The sequence below is a fragment of the Phycodurus eques genome, chromosome 12 (genome assembly GCF_024500275.1).
Source record: "Phycodurus eques isolate BA_2022a chromosome 12, UOR_Pequ_1.1, whole genome shotgun sequence".
Lineage (NCBI taxonomy): Eukaryota > Metazoa > Chordata > Actinopteri > Syngnathiformes > Syngnathidae > Phycodurus > Phycodurus eques.
This window is the reverse complement of record NC_084536.1, coordinates 24,204,909-24,225,259: the sequence shown is the minus strand read 5'-3', so window position 1 is coordinate 24,225,259 and position 20,351 is coordinate 24,204,909. Positions and strand designations below refer to the sequence as shown.

The 20,351-nt window shown below is 42.2% G+C and overlaps 1 protein-coding gene across 5 annotated transcripts in view; it reads right to left on the bottom strand.

Annotated features, from left to right (window-relative positions):
• Positions 1-20,351, bottom strand: part of LOC133410435 (inactive dipeptidyl peptidase 10-like) — a 112,287-nt gene that overhangs the window by 53,379 nt on the left and 38,557 nt on the right. For all 5 annotated transcript variants that reach the window (XR_009769556.1, XM_061691614.1, XM_061691615.1 and 2 more), the window contains exons 4-5: positions 10,832-10,926; positions 10,662-10,736 (exon numbers count right to left, since the gene is read on the bottom strand). Coding sequence is in view for 4 of the 5 variants with exons in the window: in XM_061691614.1 (XP_061547598.1) it covers positions 10,662-10,736; positions 10,832-10,926 (170 nt within the window). In the remaining variant the exon portion in view is untranslated. The remainder of the gene's footprint in view (positions 1-10,661; positions 10,737-10,831; positions 10,927-20,351) is intronic.

Sequence of the window (20,351 nt, the reverse complement as noted above, 5' to 3'; positions counted from 1 at the left end):
CCTTCGATCCCTCAGGCGGCACTGCATCAAAAACCGACATCAATGTGTAAAGGATACCACCACATGAGCTCAGGAACACTTCAGAAAACCAATGTCAGTAAATACAGCTTGGAGCTACATCCGTATGTGCAACTTGAAACTCTACTATGCAAAGCAAAAGCCATTCATCAACAACACCAAGAAGCGCTGCCGGCTTCTCTGCGCCCGAGCTCATCTAAGATGGATTGATGCAAAGTGGAAAAGTGTTCTGTGGTCTGACGAGTCCACATTTCAAATTGTTTTTGGAAATTGTGGACGTCGTGTCCTCCGGGTTAAAGAGGAAACCGTCCATCCGGACTGTTATGGACACCAAGTTCAAAAGCCAGCATCTGTGATGGTATGGGGCTGTGTTAGTGCCAATGACATGGGTAACTTACACATCTGTGATGGTAGAATTAATGCTGAAAGGTCCATACAGGTTTTGGAGAAACATATGCTGCCATCCAAGCAACATCTTTTTCATGGACGCCCCTGCTTATTTCAGCAAGACAATGCCAAACCACATTTTGCACGTGTGGCTTCGTAGTAAAAGAGTGTGGGTACTAGACTGGCCTGCCTGCAGTCCAGACCTGTCTCCCATTGAAAATCTGTGGCCCATTATGAAGCGTAAAATACGACAACCGAGACCCCGGACTGTGGAACAGATGAAGCTGTACATCGAGCAAGAATGGGAAAGAATTCCACCTACAAAGCTTCAACAATTCGTGTCCTCAGTTCCCAAACGTTTATTGAATGTTGTTCAAAGAAAAGGTGATGTAACACCGTGGTAAACATGACCCTGTCCCAGCTTTTTTGGAACGTGTTGCAGCCATAAAATTCTAAGTTAATGATTATTTGCTAAAAACAATAAAGTTCATCAGTTTGAACATAAAATAACAATTGTCTTTGTAGTCTATTAAATTAAATATAGGTTGAACATGATTTGCAAATCATTGTATTATTTTTATTTATGTTTAACACAATGTCCCAACTTCATTGGAATTGGGGTTGTATATATATATATTCCAACTAAAACAATCAAGGAATGACAAAAACAAAATATTAGCTAATTCAATTTAATTTGAAGTTCTGCTCCGTTTACGATCCAGCCAGTGCACGCCCATTTTCATACGTCATACGAGGAGCTATGAGACCTCCGCAGATACATCCCTCGATTTAAGATAGCCTGTGGGATCTCATAGATGCTCGATCTTCCCTCTTCGATGTGCAATAAAGACAACTGAGACGTTCTTTATTATGGTCGCTTTCAAGATTTCGAAGAGCTCGGAATGTTGCAATTAAGAGACTTGAGATAACAAGTCTCTTAAGTCTCCTACGGCTGGCGTGTGTAAATACGATTTAACCAAAAATGAGACCGGCAGATGGTGACTTTCAAAATATGAAAGTCGATCTTCAAATACGTTAAAAGCTAAAGTAAAATCGCAACAGAGAAGCAAAAATGCATAATTATTTGGAACCAGATGACGATGTGGCGTCTTATAACTTGCTATTCTGTCGGACACAAGATATCGTAAGACTGGCTTGTTGAAGTGTTATGGTGAAGGACAGTTTTAATGTTTCTTTTCTATGCCGGTCCTTCAAAATATGTCTTAACATGAAAATAGTCAGTGGGGCAAAAACGTTTGGGTACCGCTGCCTGGGTAGGGTGGGGCATCAATGTGGTTGCCCGCCCAGGGAGTCATTCATGCCAGAACCACCACTGTATATATGTACATGATTTAAACCACGTTCACGGTCTTGGGCCTTTTCATCTCTCAGAACTTTTACCCTACAAACACCCCGAGGTCCTCTGGCTCTGTCCTTTTAGCTCAGTCACGGAGAGTCAGCGTTTGAGTTTTATGGCCCCCATTTGTGGAACAGTCTGCCGGAGAACCTCAGGGCTCCAGAGAATGTTCTTGTTTTTAAGAACAGGCTCAAGACCCACCTTTTTAACTTAGCTTTTAACTAATATCTATCCATCAATCCGTCCATCCATCCATTTTCTTCTGCATATCGGAGGTCGGGTCACGGGGGAGTAGCTTTAGCAGGGAAGCCCAGACTTCTCTCTCCCCATCCACTTCATCCAGCTCTTCTGGGGGGATCCCGAGGCCTTCCCGGACCAGCCGGGAGACATAGTCTCTCCAGCGTGTCCTGGGTCGTCCCCGGGGTCTCCTCCCGATGGGACGTGCCCGGAAGACCTCACCAGGGAGGCGTCCAAGAGTCATCCTAATCAAATGCCCGAGCCACCTCATCTGGCTCCTCTCAATGTGGAGGAGCAGCAGCTCTACTCTGAGCCCCTCCCAGATGACCGAGCTTCTCACCCTATCTCTAAGGGAGAACCCTGTGGAGGACACTCATTTCGGTACCTGGGATCTTGTTCTTTTGGCCACGACCCACATCTCATGACCATAGATGAGGGTAGGAATGTAGATTGACCGGTAAATTGAGAGATAACTGATATTATCTGTCTTACTTACTTTCTTGCGGCACGGTGAACAACTGGTTAGAGCGTCTGCCTCACAGTTCTGAGGAACCGAGTTCAATCCTGGCCCCGTCTGTGTGGAGTTTGCATGTTCTCCCCGTGCCTGCGTGGGTTTTCTCCGGGCACTCCGGTTTCCTCCCACATCCCAAAAACATGTATGGTATGTTAATTGACAACTCTAAATTGCCCGTAGGTGTGAATGTGAGGGCGAATGGTTGTTTGTTTGTTTGTATGTGCGCTGCGATTGGCTGGCAACCAGTTCGGGGTGTACACCGTCTCCTGCACGATGATAGTTGGGATGGGCTCCAGCACTCCCGCAACCCTAGTGCGGAGAACCGGCTCAGAAAATGGATGGATGGATGATAATATTTTACTATTCACAGTCTTTTCTCAGAGAGAGCTTTCTGCACCAAGATCTATGGTGGGCTGTGGTCATGGTCCTGTCTTGCGAGACCCCCCAAATGCCATGCGCTATACCTCGCTGCACTGCTACTTTGCGGGCTCCATCTGGGTGGCCTGTGCCCATGGTCTATGGTCTGATCCTGGCTGCCTGAGATGGTGTTTTCCTCACCTCGATGCTCTGTACTCAGCCTCAGGTTATTAGGTCGATGTTATTTTTAAACCTGTAAGTGTGTGTGTGCGCGCGTGTTTCCATGTGTGTACGTGCGTGCCTGCGTCTGTGTCCTGTGGACAAGTGGTGGGCAGGGTTCATGTATTTTTATTGATCTAATTTTATTGTTGTAAAGTACTTTGGGTTGCTTTCTTTGTTGTATGAATAGTGCTTACAAATAAAGTTTGTTTGATTGATTGATTGATAGACTGATTGATTGATTGAAAAGGCTTTCCTGTGTGTAGTTTTGCACGTTTGCCGTGTGCATGCCCCTTTGAGCTGCATGCCTCTCAATTTTCAAATGTTCTTGATTGATTGATTGATTGATTGATATATATATATATATATGTATATATCATCATCATCAGCCATTTTCTATCCACTGCTGGATGAAGGCTCTTCTTCACGTTTGCAATTTGTTGGGCTTAATAATTTCATCTATGCATCTACGTTTAGGTCTTCGCCGTGGGCGCTTTGTGTCCAGTGGTATCCAATTGATAGTTTCTGTGGTCCAGCCTTTGTCAGCTCTTCGGGCAGTGAGGGAAGAATGGAACGGGAGATCGACATGCGGATCGGTGCAGTGTCTGCAGTGATGCAGACTTTGTATTGGTCCGTTGTGGTGAAGAAGGAGCTAAGCCGAAAGGCGAAGCTCTCAATTTACCGGTCGATCTACGTTCCTACCCTCACCTATGGTCACGGGTTGTGCAAAAGAACGAGATCCCGGATACGAGCGGCCGAAATGAGTTTCCTCCGCAGGGTGTCCGGGCTCTCCCTTAAAGATAGCATGAGAAGTTCAGTCATCCCAAAGACAGTGTGTCGCCTTACATGACGCCTTGTCCTAGACTTATTTGCACTCTTTCATCATCAATTCGTATTGAACCAGAAGAATTGTTGTATATTGATTGTAGAATATTGATATACAGTAGGTCGGCTCTATCCCTTGATTTACCAGCACCTGCAGTATCGAAGTGGTGGTGACTGAGTCCAACGCTTTTTCAGTGTCGATGAAGGCTACACACAGAGGCATTTCATACTCGTTGTGTCGTTCGATTATTTCGTTCGTTTAGTTCGAACTGTCTGTATGTGGTCCATAGTATTAAAAAGCTATGAAAACCCACTTATTGTATCGTTTGTGCTTCATTAAATTGGATTCCAATTTGTTTGTCTAATATCTTCGCAAAGACTTTATAAATCGTTGAGAGCGGGCTTATTGGGCGATCATTTCTTAGGTCCTTTTTATGGCCTGATTTATGCAAAATGATTTCTGCGTCTTTTCATGTTGCCGCTACTTCTTGCAAGTCCAAGCAGCGTTGAAATTATTTTACAATGATCTTATTAAGTTCGTTGCCTCATGCTTTAAGCATTTCAGCAGAAATTTTATCCAGACCACAGGTTTTTCTGGCCTTAAGTGAACTAGTAGTGTTTTCAACCTCTTCATTCGGGATACATGGAACTGGGTCTGCTTCTAGCTTTCCAGAAATCATTCATTGAGGCTCATTTAGGTGCTTAGGGTCATTTATGTTTGTATAAAATTATTTAACTCGTTGTACGATTTCTTGGCGGCTGTGACATATCGTTCCATCTTCTATTTTCAAACCAAAAATTCTATTCTTGTGGCGAATTAATGCGCGTTGAATGTTTTTTATTCCATGTCCAGCTTCAAGCGTTTTATAAAGAAGCCAAACGTAGCAAAATCTCAATTCTTCTCACCTTTTTCCGAATCGACATGCACAGTTCAACACATTACATTTTGTTGATAATGCTGCCCCTTTTCTTAATTTCTCGTCGCTTTTTCATTAAGTCAAAAGTAGCTTTAGATATTCTGGATGTTGTCGTCTTTCTCATTGATGGCGCTAGTTTGTGTGCAGTTTGAACAATGCTGTTTACAATTTCGCCGTTGTGTGTTGACAAATCTGTGTTTCAGCATTAGAAGAGCTTTAAAGTGATTAGCTAAACTTATTTGAAACTCGTCGCTTCTTTCTGGAATTAAGTTTAGATTGGTAAGCTTTCTCTTTAGAAGTTTCTTTCGTTAAAGTTGGCAGCTGATTTGCACTTTGGCGCGAACCAATCTGAGGTCACTTCCAATGTCAAATTTGTTTAGGGCGGTGCAATCAGTGAATAGCCCTTTGTCGTTGGACAGGAAGTAGTCTATGATACTTGTGTTACCTTTGGGGCTTATCCATGTCAACTTTCTGTTCCTTTTCTTGTTAAACAACCATTTGATAAAGCATAAGCCTTCTTGTTCAGCAAATTCTATTCAGCGTTCTGCTCTTTCGTCTCTTGGTCCCATTCCGTAGGAGCCAATTGATTTCTCTCCATAGTTAAGGTCAATCCTGGCATTAAAGTCAACCAAGACTATTCGAAATTTGTGCTTCGATTGACTATAAAGACTCTTCGTATATTAAATAATAATTATTATTTATTATTTACATGTATATTACATTATATCTTATATTTAATTTATATTACACACACTGTAGCAGTCTCACCACGCTGCACTATTTGCTATTTGCATATCTGTTGTTGACCAATACTGGCCACTCATGCCAGAGTAGCATCTGCTCCATTTGCACAATGACTGAGGAGTATCTGCAACATTTGCACAATCTGGCCAATGGCACTGGACTATTGTTATATTAGTCAATCGAACTGCTAGAGGACTCTGCATCTTTTTGCACAATTGTCAAAAAACAAACAAACAATGTACCAGCATTACCAGATAACTAGCAACCCTTTATTGCTTAGTGATTGTTTTGCTCAATGTCTTTCTGTCTCCAAAGTGTTCCCTGTCAATTGACTGTCTGTTGTCATACTAGAGCGGCTCCAACTACCGGAAAAAAATTCCTTGTGTGTTTTTGCACATACGTGGCAAAATAAAGATGAGTCTGATTCTGACAATGAAACCAACTCCTCCATTGCGTCCACTTTCTGATTCTCTGTAACAAAATAGATGGCCATTATCGAGTCAACATAGCTTCATCTTTCCGACGTATTTCACAAAGTCCAATTACATCCCATTTTATGGCTTCTTGCTCATGTTGTAGTCGTCCTTTACCGTTCGCACGTTGAGCGTCCCAAAAATAAGATTTTGTGCCTTGTCTTTTCTGCTTCTTTCTCGCTAGTTCTAAAGTCCTTTGGTTTGACCTAAAATGTTTGTATGAGTAACCATATTCTGGTCTGGCATAGCCAAGTCCGTTGACCGTAAGCAGCCATAATTAGCCCGGTGATTCTTAGCACCCTCTACCGCCAACCTCGTCTCTTTGGCCTCCAGGGAATGAGGGCCGTGTTTTTTGTTGTACTGCCATGAAGAAGTAATAGACCCCACCCTAATCTGCCACGCTGGTCCACTGCATGTTGGCAGACTGCCCAGACATTTTATTAAATCCCTAAGTGACGACAACGCATTCGGCATTTAGGGGAGTATACACACACACACACACATAAATATATATATAAATGCCCATCCATGAACCTAATGTATTAATATGTCACAAAATGCTAGCTGTTTAAGTGCAGATGCACAACGGCTGTTAAGTGGGAAGTTCCCACAGGGAGCTCTTATTAAAAGTGCATATACTGTAATATTTGAAACTCCACAATGAACCAAAAAAAGAAGGTTTTGAACAAACATAAGCTCTGAAATGGATCAGTTAAAATTTGCTCAATTAAAAAATAAATAAATTTAAAGTAAAATTGTTTGAGACTTCACTGCTGTTTTAAGATGCCAAACAGAAAAGAGAAAACTCAAACTTTATTTTTCTTAGGTTCAGCACTTTATTTGAACACGTATAACTTTTTCTAATTATTGTGAAATGCAGCCCTACTTTTATTTAATAAATTAGAGAACGTTACACAGTTGTGCTAATATGTTTAATTACCAAGGCGGATTTTGTCATATGTATACAAGTCTTTATTATGCTCTAATATCATTATACCAGCGGCATAAAAAACAAAAACCATTCTATCGTTTATCTTGAAAGTTTTTGTGATAATATATTGTTTTTAAACATTTGCTATTGTTGCAGGCCTAAACACTTAATACAGTATGTTGATAGAGAGCAAGATCAATGGATAACACAACAATATTGTACAAACAATATAAAAGATTAAAGAGTAACAACTATAATAAAAATCTGCAATATAGCGGAACCGTGAAGTAAGAACTGCCATGTATCGGAGGATTACTGTATCTGTATTCCATGATGATAAGCTATAACTGGACTGTGTGAAACCCCCCCCCCCTTGTTAAATTACAAATTAATTTGGGGCTTATCAGGATTTTTGGTTAATTTTCACGGCTCACACCCAAGCCTGATTACCTCAAGACCTGTTCAATCAAGAAATCACCTCAACAGAATCAGTCCCGACAAAATCTAATGTGACAAAAGATCTAAAAAAGCTGCAACAAAATGACATGATCCAAACAAATTCCTGAACAGTCAAGAAATAAAGTAATTGGCATCTATCAGTCTGGAAAGGGTTACAAAAGCCATTTCTAAAGCTTTAGGATTCCAGCAAAACATAGGGAGCGCCATTATCCTCACATGGAGAAAACATGGAACAGTGGTGAACCTTCCCAGGAGTGGCCGGCCTTCAAAAGATTACCCAAAGAGAACAGCAATGACTCATCCAGGAGTCACAAAGGAACTCAGGGCAACTTCTAAAGACTTTTGGGAGAATATTACTGTATATGGACTGAAGAGATGAAAGTTGAGATTTTTGGAAGGTGTGTGTCTCGTTACATCTGGCGTAAATGTAGCACAGCGTTTTAGAAAAAGAACATCATACCAACAGTCAAACATGGTGGTGGTGGTGTGATGGTGCTTTGGAATTGGGTCAATTTACCTGAGGACATAGACTTACAGGAAAGTGGAACCCTCTCTATATTGAAGATCTACCTTGAAATGTTGCTGATTATTAAACACAAGTTTGACTCTTTGGATTGCTAGGAACTGTGAAGTGACAGTGGTGCAGTGGTGCAACAGTGGCGCACTCTATATCCCCAATATGGGTGAGCGGCTCCAGCAGATTTGAGGAATAACTTTCAAGATGTCTTGTGCAGAAAAGCACAATCCTATGAATAGCCAAGATACTGGCAGTATCCGCAGGCTTCTAAATGTCTTCCAGAGGACACAGGATTGAAGGATTGTGTCATTGAGTATTATAGCTAAACTTTTCTTTTTTGGAATGCTAATTACATTTTTGAGTCTTATAATGTGCTAAAATATCTGCATGCCCATTCATAACTCTTATCCAATCAAATAGCTGTACTCCTTACAGATGTGAGAGAAGACTGTGAAAACACGATACATTTTTACTTTACTGCACAATGTCCCCAAACATTGTAAAACACGATCTCAAAAGCGGTGAAAAGTACGTTTTCTGTCTTTTGATGTCATGTCGACTGTTCTTGCTGCCAGAGGGCTGAAAGCCTTTTTGGGCCTCTCGCCTTAAGACAATTCTTTGAATTGAGGGAAATGTCTATTTCTCTTGGACGTGGATACAGAATATGAATATCACAAATAATGTGTTCACAGAATTACAGTTTGAGAAAATCAGTTTTTAAATGTCAACGCAAAAAGAATACAAAGACGATTTATGATTATTCTCTGCAAAGATGGGGACAGTCATTTTAATGGTTAAATGTTGCACATAGAGAATGTTACTTTTCTAACCTTTCCCAAAAACCCAAGATCTAGGTTTACATGGTGGCAACACTCTTTCTATTCCTTGTCAAATCTTACTTTTTATTAACCTTTGCCATTTTTACATGACATCAGAACAAAACAAAGATTCTTTCCTTTAAGTTATTTGTTGTGCAAATAAAATGTTACAATTTAAAAAACAGGACAAATGACCAACCACCAGATGAAGATCTGTTGATAGATCTGTTGCGGTAGGACATAAGTTAAACAAAAGGTAAAAGGTTTAACATTAATAATGTTTTATAATTCACAATCGTAGTAGTATTAAATAAAAATAAATCTGCATTAGTGCAATAGTTTGTTCACGCCTGGTGACAGGTCTATACTTATTTTTACTCCTGCATGCACTGTAGCCTCCCCCAACACAACCACCACCACCACTAACCCACTCCACCAAGCCTACATGAAACCTTGGGTGTTTTTGTATGCCTGCTCAAAGGAATGTGTGTGCTAACTTGTGAAGTGCATTCAGAGGACGATGCCTGTAGACCCCAGCCATGCGTTATTATGAATTCCACTCGAGTTCTAGGCAGGACACGCGCCGCTACAAAATGATTGGCTGCTGCATCCAGGCAGGACACACCCTTGGCTATGAAGATGAAATGAGATGATCATTCCAAATATGAATCACATTTGTACAAAATAAAAACAATGAAGTTGGTTCGGGTTAAGATTAGATTTAGTGGGATTCATAATAACTGCGCCACACTGAAGTCACTCAAGTCATTTCCTGCCCTTCCCGTCTGGATAGACACAAAAGGGTGCAGCCAGCCCAGGGAGAGTTGGGTGCTGTCTGTCCCTGGGTGCCTCAGACCGTGGAAATTCAGAGAGAGGGCGCCACGGGAGGAGCAGGCGAAGGGGTAGACTGGGACCAGCGAGAGCCCGGGCACCCCCCCAAATCCTACACCACAAGGAGAGCAGAACACCCCAGCACACACCGTCCAGGGATAGCCCCCAGGCCCACAGACAACTACACAGTACCAAAGAACCCAGAGACCCAATGAGGCCATATCCCAGATGCTCACCTCACCACTGAGGCATGCCCACTACCAAGCCTCAACCGTGCAGAGTTGATTGTGTGTGGTAGTCATGCATGGGATTTATGCAAAGACTTAATAGTCAGTGGGAAGGTTGGGATGGACCCGAGATATTAGAACTGAGTTCGACGGACGATTACGTGGTCATTGACTATTATGTTTATTGTATTTTGCCAGTAGCACTATATCTAAAATGATTACGATAAAACTATCAGTCTACTCAAATGAGCATCCATCCATCCATCAATTTTCTGAGCCGCTTCTCCTCACAAGGGTTGCGGGAGTGATGGAGCCTATATCCCAGCAATCTTTGGGCAGCAGGCGGGATACACCCTGAACTGGTTGCCAACCAATCGCAGGGCACATAGAAACAAACAACCATTCGCACTCACATTTACACCTCCGGGCAATTTAGAGTCTCCAATTCATGCATGTTTTTGGGATGAAAACCGGAGTGCCCGGAGAAAACCTCAAATGACCAATTTTGCATAATTTAAAAGCTCTTATAACAGAAATACTAAACTTGACAGTTACTAAAGCTCTGATTTGTGTAAAGCTGTCTTCCAAACACTTTCAGAGTCACAGTGGGACTGTACTGTACTTATCACAGTTTACTTGTTGAGAAATGCGTACATTCTGGACTGATCTTCAATCACTCAAAGGACACCAACTGTATTCACACCTTTGATTTAGAATCTTCCCGTTACATCCAGTGACTGTGCCAGCAACGTCAGAGTGTCCGGAGATTCTAAACTCTGAGTAATCAGTCAACAAATGAACAATGGAGTTGGGGGTCTAAAGAAACCTACCTGTTTGACATCATAAGCAAAAAGCACATACTTCAAGTCAGGGGACACCGAGTACTTGGCCACATTGAAATTTATCTAAAGGAAAGGGAGAAAACACATTGTCGGGTTAATATGGAACTCAAGTATAATTGTTGGGTGACAAAAAAAAATCTAGAGACTACGCTACTTACAAATGTTGTGTTTGATAGGACAATCTCTGTTTCGTTAGAGAGAATGTTGAACTTGATGACATGGCCATCACTGTTTCTGTAAATAACTTCAGAATCTGTGTAGAAACAAAGGGAGTCAAGAAAAAGAAAACATTCAGCATTCAGAGAAAAGAAAATTGAAATACTTTGATGCAAATGCAGCATCCAAGCATCATTATTCTTTGCAATTATTTAACACAGAAGATGACAGCCAAACTCTCAGGCTCTTGAGAGACTGACACGTGATGTGAATGCGTACAAATCTAAAAAAGATTTAAGAGCCAGCCCGCACAAAGGGCTTCTCCCTAACATTTCATCTTGAAGGTAACACAGCAAGCTTTGCGTTGATGGAAAAACAGCTTTGCACTGAGATGAAATGCTTAGAGGTCACAATGCCTGTGTTGTATGGTTTCACTCAGAGCATAACAATTGGAAACCACCAAATTCAAGGAATAAAGAATCACCACCAACTTTACAGTAATTTTGTTACCAAAAAAAAAAAACCATAAATGCTTCAAATTGTATACAGCATGTCCATAGTAACAATAATTACGTGTTTAATTTTAAGTGTTTCAGTTCACCACCATGTGAACCGTTGTTGTCTTACTTTTATATGGGTTCAGCTTAACCAAAATTGCATTTGTAAATCAGCTGAGATATTCAAGATTCCCATTTTCTTTCTCAAAGTGTGGGCTGAAAACCATCTGTATTGATTAGTCATCATGTCATACATGCAAAGTGCATAATTGTTATCAATGGGAAGGCGGATCAGAAAATGATTGTCCCAGAAAAAGGACAATTACAATTACTACACAGAACCCTCAAATAACACAATCTAAAATGTCTGTAATATAAAATGTGAATCCCCTGTAATTTGAAATTTTCCAGAAGTGACATGGTTCTGTATTCAGTGTGCATTTCTTCTGATCCTCCAGCATAGTGTATACAATATGTCAGCAGACATAAATGTGTCATCCACAGAAAATGCCTGCTTCTGGAACTCTAAAACTAGTTTTAGTCCTAATGGGGGGCAGGTCACTAAGACAACATTACCGAGTGCTGTTTCTGTTACTTTTTATCAATTCAATTCAGTTTTTGTGTGGTTACGTTCTTCAGACATCATTTGGCAGGATAATAAGGCAAGAAGAGTGGGAGAAAAGGAAAGAAAGGTGAATGAGAAGACCAGGTGCTACCCCAAGATAGCATTATCCATGACTCATACACACTGATGTTAAAAAACACTATTATCCTCAGATCAATTCCATCATAATGATTCACTTTCAATGTAACGTCAGATCGCACTTCGTGAAATTGGGTGACTTACTGTACATTTTGCTTGTGGTCATGTGTTGGAATTTGGAACTTAAGTTATTTAGTGTGTCTTAAAGTTGGGTTTACATAATTTTTGCTTACTGTCATTCTTTCTTACCAGAAGTTATATTATTATATATTCCCTCCGCCAGCCCCCTGACTCCCATCACGGTGGACCTTTTTGCTCTAAAGCTGAACTGGTTTTCACTTAAAAGGTGGTGTTCATACTTTTGAAGTATTTTTTCCAAGATTTTTGAGAACTGTTGAGGCAGTGACATTGGTCGGTAGTTTGTGAATTGATGTTTGCCTCCATTTTTGTAGATTGGTATGAGTTGAGCTATTTTCAATTGGACGACTGGTTAGCACATCTGCCTCACAGTTCTGAGGACCTTCAAAACCAGCCTCTCCTGTGTGGAGTTTGCATGTACTCCGGTTTCCTCCCACATCCCCAAAACACGCATTGTAGGTTAATTGAAGACTCGGAATTGCCTGTTGGTGCGAGTGGTTGGTTGTTTGTATGTGCTCTGCGATGGGCTGGCAACCAGTTCATGGTGTACCCCACCTCTCGCCGAGAGTCTGCTGGGATAGGCTCCAGCACGCCTGCGACCCTAGTGAGGATAAGAGGTACGGAAAATGGATGGATGGGAAAATATCAGTTGGGAAGGACCGGTTACAAATGTATGTGAAAGGTTGTACTGTGCTGGGTGTTTGTGATGCTTTTTACTCATACCATGTCAATAATAAAGCAATCAGTGCACTTGTTATTTTTGGGTGTTTTTACGCTATTCATTATTTCTTGATCATTTACGATAAAGCGTGGAACCATTTCTATGTAGATATTTAATTGCATGATATTTATCTCTGGGCTCAGGAATTCCTTTTGCTAGGTCATGACCCACTGGGATAAAAATTATGAAATTCCATGGCTATATCCTTTTTATGATTGATAATAGTTAGTCATTCATTCATTCTCTTCCACTTGGGGTGGCGGGGGCAGGAGCTTAAGCAGAGAAGCCCTGACTACCCTCTCCACAGAAACACTTCGTCCCAGGCCATCATGGAGACATAGTCTCTCCAGTGTGTCCTGGGTCGTTCTCTGCTTAAGAAAACCACACTGCTCCTCTTGAATCTGAGATTCGGATTTTCAGACAGACCGTCCTCTCCAGCACCCACGAATAGACATTACCAGGGAGGCTGAGGAGTGTGATCCCCCTATAGTTGCAACACACCCTCCGTTACCCCTTCTTAAAAAGGAGGACCACCACAGTCTGTTTCCCAATCAGGAAGCAGTGTCCCCAATATCCATGCGATGTTGCAGAGGCGTGTCAACCAGGACAACCCCACAACATTCAGAGCCTTTCGGAACTCCAGGCAGATCTCATCCACCCACGGGGCCTTGCCACTGAGCACCTTTTTAACCACCTCTGTGATATCAGCCCCAGAAATAGGAGAGCCCGTCTCAGAGTCCCCTGACTCTGCTTCCACATAGGAAGGCGTCAGTGGAATAGGGGTCTTTGAAGTATTCAGCCCTCCGACTCACAACGTCCCAAGTCAAGGTCAGCAACGTCCCACCCCCACAATAGACAGTGTTGATGGTGCACTGCTTCCCCTTCCTGAGATGCCGGGTGGTGGATCAGAATTTTCTCAAAGCCGGAAGTCATTCTCCGTAGCCTCACCAAATTCCTCCCACGCCTAAGTTTTTGCCTCAGTGACCACCAAAGCTGCATTCCGCTTTGCCAGCTGGTACCCATCATCTGCCTCTGAATTGCCACAGGCCAAAAATGACTCATTCTTCAGCTTGACAGCATGCCTTAGCACTGGTGTCCACCAATGAGTTGGGGGATTGCTGCTACAATAGGCACAGACCACTTTACGGCCACAGCTCCGGTCGGCTGCCTCGAAAATGGAGGCACGGAACATGGTCCACTCTGACTCAATGCCCCCCGCCTCCACCGGAACGTGGGGGAAGTTCTGCCGGAGCTGAGTGTTGAAACTCCTTCTGACAGTGGACTCTGCCAGACATTCCCAGCATACGCTCACAATACCTTTGGGTCTGTCAGGTTGGACTGGCATCTTTTCCCACCATTGGAGCCGACTCACCACCAAGTGGTGATCTTTCAACAGCTCCGCACATCTCTTCACCCGAGTGTCCAAGACATGCGGCTGTAAGTCCGATGACATAACCACAAAGTCGATCATCAAACCTATGGTGTCCTGGTGCCAAGTGCACATATGGACACCCTTATGTCTGAACATGGTGTCTGTTATGGACAATCCGTGATGAGCACCGAAGTCCAATAACGGAACACCGCTTTGGTTCTAATTCTTCCCAATCATGACCCTACAGGTCTCATTGTCATTGACGTCCCTCAGAAGAACGAAGGAGTCCCCACAGGCAGCGCTCTCCAGCACTCCCTCTAAGGACTCCAAAAAGGGTGGGTAATCTGAGCTGCTGTTTGGTGCATAGGCACAAACAAAGGTCAGGACCTGTACCCCGTAGCCAGGGATCGGACCACCAAGGTACATGCCTTCGGCCCCCACCCAGTTCTCTGCGCACATGACCCCCTTGGCCCCTCCCACAGGTGGTGAGCCCATAGGAAGGGGTACCCGCACTGCCTCTTCAGGCTGTGTCCGGCCAGGCCCCATGGCTGTAGGTCCGGCCACCAGGCGCTCGCCATCGAGCCCCACCTCCAGACCTGGGTCTGGAGGGGCCCCCAGTGGCTCGTGTCCATGTCGTGTAAGGGAAAACATTTTCCGAAGTTTGTAATCATCATAGGGGATTCTTTGATATGTACTTTGTCTGGTCCCTCACCCAGGACCTGTTTGCCATGGGTGACCCTGCCAGGGGCATACAACCCCAGAAGATTTAGCTCCTCAGAACACTGGGGCACACAAACCTCTCCACCACGATAAGGTGACGGCTCAGGGAGGGGTGATAATAGTAATATTATCTTTTAGTAAATATCCGGGATATCCCATTGTTTTAGAAAAAAAAAAAATTCTAGTAATAGTTAAATTTAATTTTTAGTTCTTGTGTGTTCCTCACCTTCAGCTTCTGTAATGTGTGGTAATGTTGTTTCTTACTCTTTATTATATTTACTAGTTTATTCTTATACTTCTTCTATCATATTTCAGCATCTTTTGTCCTCACTTTTACGAAGAATATTATACAAGTTATTTTTCTTTTTGCATGCATCCTCTATTTCATTTGTGATCCATGGACTCTTTGAGCTAAGAAATGTCCCGGTGATTTTTTTAACGGGCAATGTTTCTCATACAATGTAGTTATAATTGAAAAAATGCATCTTATGCCTTCTTTGGATCTTCGTAAGCATAAACGTCATTCCAGTTTTGTTTTGATGCGTTACACTACCTCGTCACACTGCTTTTGCATGATCGCTTAATACTGTGTCGCAGGAACACAACAACCAACAAAAGATCAAATGAGAGGACAATACCAATGATGAACTACTGTTTGTCTCCGTCTTGAGCCTTTAAAAACCAAAAACCAAGTCTCAAAATAAGTATAGTACATGTACTGTATTTGCATAATTGCCAGCTGTTGAAAAAACTCAAATCCAAGTCAGAAAGAAAAATTATCATTCACAGCTGATAAAAGGGAACTCATTCCCATGATCTTTTAAAACATTACCATCGGTCTCTGCGCTGCACGGCACTTGTCCCCTTAAATAATGGAATGTCCGTACCTGAAAAAGAACAAGCTAAGACTATGATGTATAAGTAATGCCCAATGTCTGTAACCCAATGAATAATTGAATATCTTTGCAATTCTTTTTCTTCCTTAAGCCTATCTCTGCAGCTAACTGTTTGATGTTTGTAAATTATAGTACGCTGAACAGCACCTGGCCGTTAGTCAATCGCAGGGCATACAGGTCACATTTAAGATATTTTCATTCCAAATCTGGGGTTATACTATTAAGAACTTGTCATTTGATTTTTACAGTGTACTATGTGGTTTGGAATCAGGATCAGTACATTTTTTTGTGGAATTACTGTTTGGAATGGGGCAACAACACTCAGCGTTATAGCTGCTTGAGAAAAATGTGTGTTTTTTCTTGTAAGGCATGGAGCATATTATTATATATATTGTCTTTAACTCTCTGGATAAAATGTAGCCACATACAAACAATCCAAACAAGAGCTCCATTAAAATTAGGCCCTTGTAACAATTATAATGTTCAGTTTTTATTAACAAATGCTGGTAACCCTGATGCCCCAATTTACTAAGTGTCTATTAATCTTGTATAAAGTACCTGAAAGCAATACTTCACAGAAAATAACTTTGGCTGAAGTACATGTCACCTTGTAGAATATTGAGTAAAAGTGACTGTCATTTGCTTACTTAAGTATAAATGTAATTTTCTGATATGAAATGTACTTATTCATAAAGCTTTAAGAGGAGGCTCCCCTGGGTGATCTGTATGCTGTGCAGCAAGTACATTGCTACACCCGGTGCATCGGTGTAGTTTGACGCTCCATGAGCCATTTATGATAATGAAGTTCGTTTCAAGCCACGACAAGCCCGCTGCCTTCTGCATGATGTTGAAAACCACCTCTACGTATCCAGTTCTCAGCGTCAGGTCAGCCTTGGAATTTACTCGTCTCCATGAGTTGATGCATTCCTTCTTTTGGGGTTAAGATATTAATAATCGCAACAACGTACTACGCTGTCCATCTTTTTTCTGCCTATGAGCTGTTGCAACACACCCACACTACACCATCTCAGGTTCATTTTATTAATTCCTATTTATTTTTATTTTACTTCCTTTGTGTTGACTGCATGTATCTTGTATTGGCAAGTAAACTCGCTGTTTTCACAAAAAGCTTATTCTGTGAGGTTCTGTTTCAAACCTTACAAGAGCCACTGTTCTATGAGTTAACAAACTCTCATATGTAGCGTGCCATGAGATTAATTATAAAGACTATAAAAAGGTGATTCTCTAGTCATTAAAAAAAAAAAAAAAAACTGGAGTGTTGTGTCAAGGTTTGCTAACATTGCTTTTAGTTAGAATTCTTCAACAAAATATTTGAGTGAGCGATCGACCATAAGTCGGATGGTGACATCCTTGTTATGGATCGATTAACTCAAATAACCTTTTATTAAATACCAAGTCATCTATGCTACAATACCAACAGTACCAGGTGTGTGTTTTAGCTGACAATGTTTGGATGGTATTTTGTCATGGCTGCCATGTTGACATCACTGCTGGGGATCGAGTTCCTCTGTGGTTTAAGATTAGATTGAATTTTACAAGCTCCCGTCTGACTGATGCCCTTTCTTTTTCTTCCAACCCCTGTGCACTGCGAGGGGTGTGAGCACTTTCCATGGAGAACGAACTTGCCACCGAGGACCTGTACCATAAAACTGCTTTTTAAGTTCCCGAGCTCACCATGTTTACTTTCTCATCGGTGGTGGTCAAGCACGGTGTGGAGCATCGAATCACCGTGGTCTACGCATGAGCTCAACACCTCGACTCTGCCAACCCTGCTATCACCAGGGAGGAGTTCACTGCCGTAGAGACCCTCTGCATCGTACGCTGCTCCAACAGCTTCCCCCTTCAGTTGGTGCCCTGCAATGATTTCCGGCGCTTGAACAATGTCACAACCCCCGACTGGTACCGTGTGGCACACATAGAGGACTTGTCTGTTCAACGGACAGGCACCACCACTTTCTCCAAGGTGGACCTGCTATTTTGTAACCCCCAGTTGCCAGTCCACCAACAGGATTTGTTGAAAACAGCGGTCATCACGCCTTTTCAAAGGGTTTACCAAACATGTTTCAGCACCTGATAGACACTGACATGCCATTCTTGTTCATTTATTTAAATTACATTCTTGTGACCAGTGCATACTTGGAGAATTACCTAGCACACTTCTGGCAACTATTTGAGTAGCTAAGTGGGGGCCCTCAAAACACACTCTTTTGACTACGCAGTAGTTAAGGATAGAGATGGAAATATGTTGACTGGTGCCAGTAGTGTGCTAGCTGGATGGAAAGAATAATTCGAGGAGTTGATGAATGAGGAAAATGAGAGAGAAGGAAGAGTGGATGAGGCAAGTGTGGTGGACCAGGAAGTGGCAATGATTAGTAAGGGGGAAGTTAGAAAGGCATTAAAGAGGATGAAAAATGGGAAGGCAGTGGGTCCTGATGACATTCTTGTGGAGGGATGGAAGCATCTAGGAGAGGTGGCTGTGGAGTTTTTGACCAGCTTCTTCAATAGAATTCTAGCGCGTGAGAAGATGCCTGAGGAATGGAGGAAAAGTGTGCTGGTGCCCATTTGTAAGAACAAAGGTGATGTGCAGAGCTGTGGGAACTAGAGAGGAATAAATCTGATGAGCCACACAATTAAGTTATAGGAAAGAGTAGTGGATGCTAGACTCAGGACAGAAGTGAGTATTTGCGAGCAACAGTATGGTTTCATGCCTAGAAAGAGCACCACAGATGCATTATTTGCCTTGAGGATGTTGATGGAAAAGTAGAGAGAAGGTCAGAAGGAGCTACGTTGTGTCTTTGTAGATCTAGAGAAAGTGTATGACAGAGTACCCAGAGAGGAACTGTGGTACTGCATGCGGAAGTCTGGAGTGGCAGAGAAGTATGTTAGAATAATACAGGACATGTACGAGGGCAGCAGAACAGCGGTGAGGTGTGCTGGAGGTGTGACAGACAAATTTAAGGTGGAGGTGGGACTGCATCAGGGATCAGCCCTGAGCCCCTTCCTGTTTGCAGTGGTGATGACAGATGAGGTTAGACTGGAATCCCCGTGGACCATGATGTTTGCAGATGACATTGTGATCTGCAGGGAAAGCAGGGAGCAGGTGGAGGAACAGTTGGAAAGATGGAGGCATGAACTGGAAAGCAGAGGAATGAAGATTAGCTGAAGTAAGACAGAATATATGTGCATGAATGTGAGGGGTGGAGGGAGAAGAGTGAGGCTACAGGGAGAAGACATAGCAATCAGAATCAGAATCATATTGCTCCCCTTCAAAGAATGTAGTTTAAAGTTCAGCATCTGTTTAGGAGAGTACATCTTATATTTGTTTTGAAAACAACAACATTTCATTGATTAAAGCTTCAAAGTTAATTTTTCAGTTGTTTAAGTAAGTAAGGTTTGGGGAACATTTGGGTACGTGTTCCATTCAAGTACAGTGGGGGGGTTTTTCAGCCGAAAATTGTGTAAATATGTAGTGTGTTATAATCAATACATTACAGTAATTATTCCTGTTTATTCGTATTTTTTTCAAAATGAGAATCCATAAAGAATCGAATCAATAAGCAGTATGGAAAATAGAATCGGAATCTGAAAAATCTTATCAATTCCCATCCCTAATTAGAATATGTATTTTCTATAACAACTCGGCGAGCGCAGGAGACAATCTGTCTCGAACACTCACGCACAATGCCTGAAAAAGCAGCTATGATAATCAAATAAAAACAAGGGCTGTTTTTGAGTTTATACTGTACCTGCTGCTATTCTAGAATGGGTTGCCAAGTGTTACTTTTGTCTGATATCAATATACACTAGGTTAGCCTTTCAGTGGGAGCTTAGCTCAGTAACATGTTTTTAGAGACTCGTGTAAATGTATTTTCATTAGGTTTTCAAAAAAGAAAAAATAAAGCTCTCCTGTGAAAGTGTAAACTATATTCCTTTGAAACGAAATGTAACAACATACATTTTTGATATCCATCCATCCATTTTCTGAGCCACTGAGCCTCACAAGGGTCGCGGGAGTGCTGGAGCCCATCCCAGCTATTATCGGGCAGGAGGAGGGGTACACCCTGAACTGGTTGCCAGCCAATCGCAGGGCACACAATCGAAACGAGGAACCGGAGTCGCTCATATTTAAACAATGCCCAACTCTACTTATAATGTTCATAAGCTACATAACAGGGTGTGGTGGATGCAACCTTTCCATCAAAGGCAATGTATTTATATTGAAAATCAATTTCCATTTTACCTTCTTAGACATTCAGACTTAAGGACAATTCAGTCTTCAATGAACCTAACATGTATGTTTATGGAATTGCGGGAGAAACTGGAGTACTCGGAAAGCAAGCACGCGGAGAATAATCAATCTCCAGATTGGAAGGCTGGAGCACGGATACAAACCTACAACCTCTGAGCTATGAGGTGGTCTTGCTAACCAGTCATCGACCGTGCCGCTTCTTAAA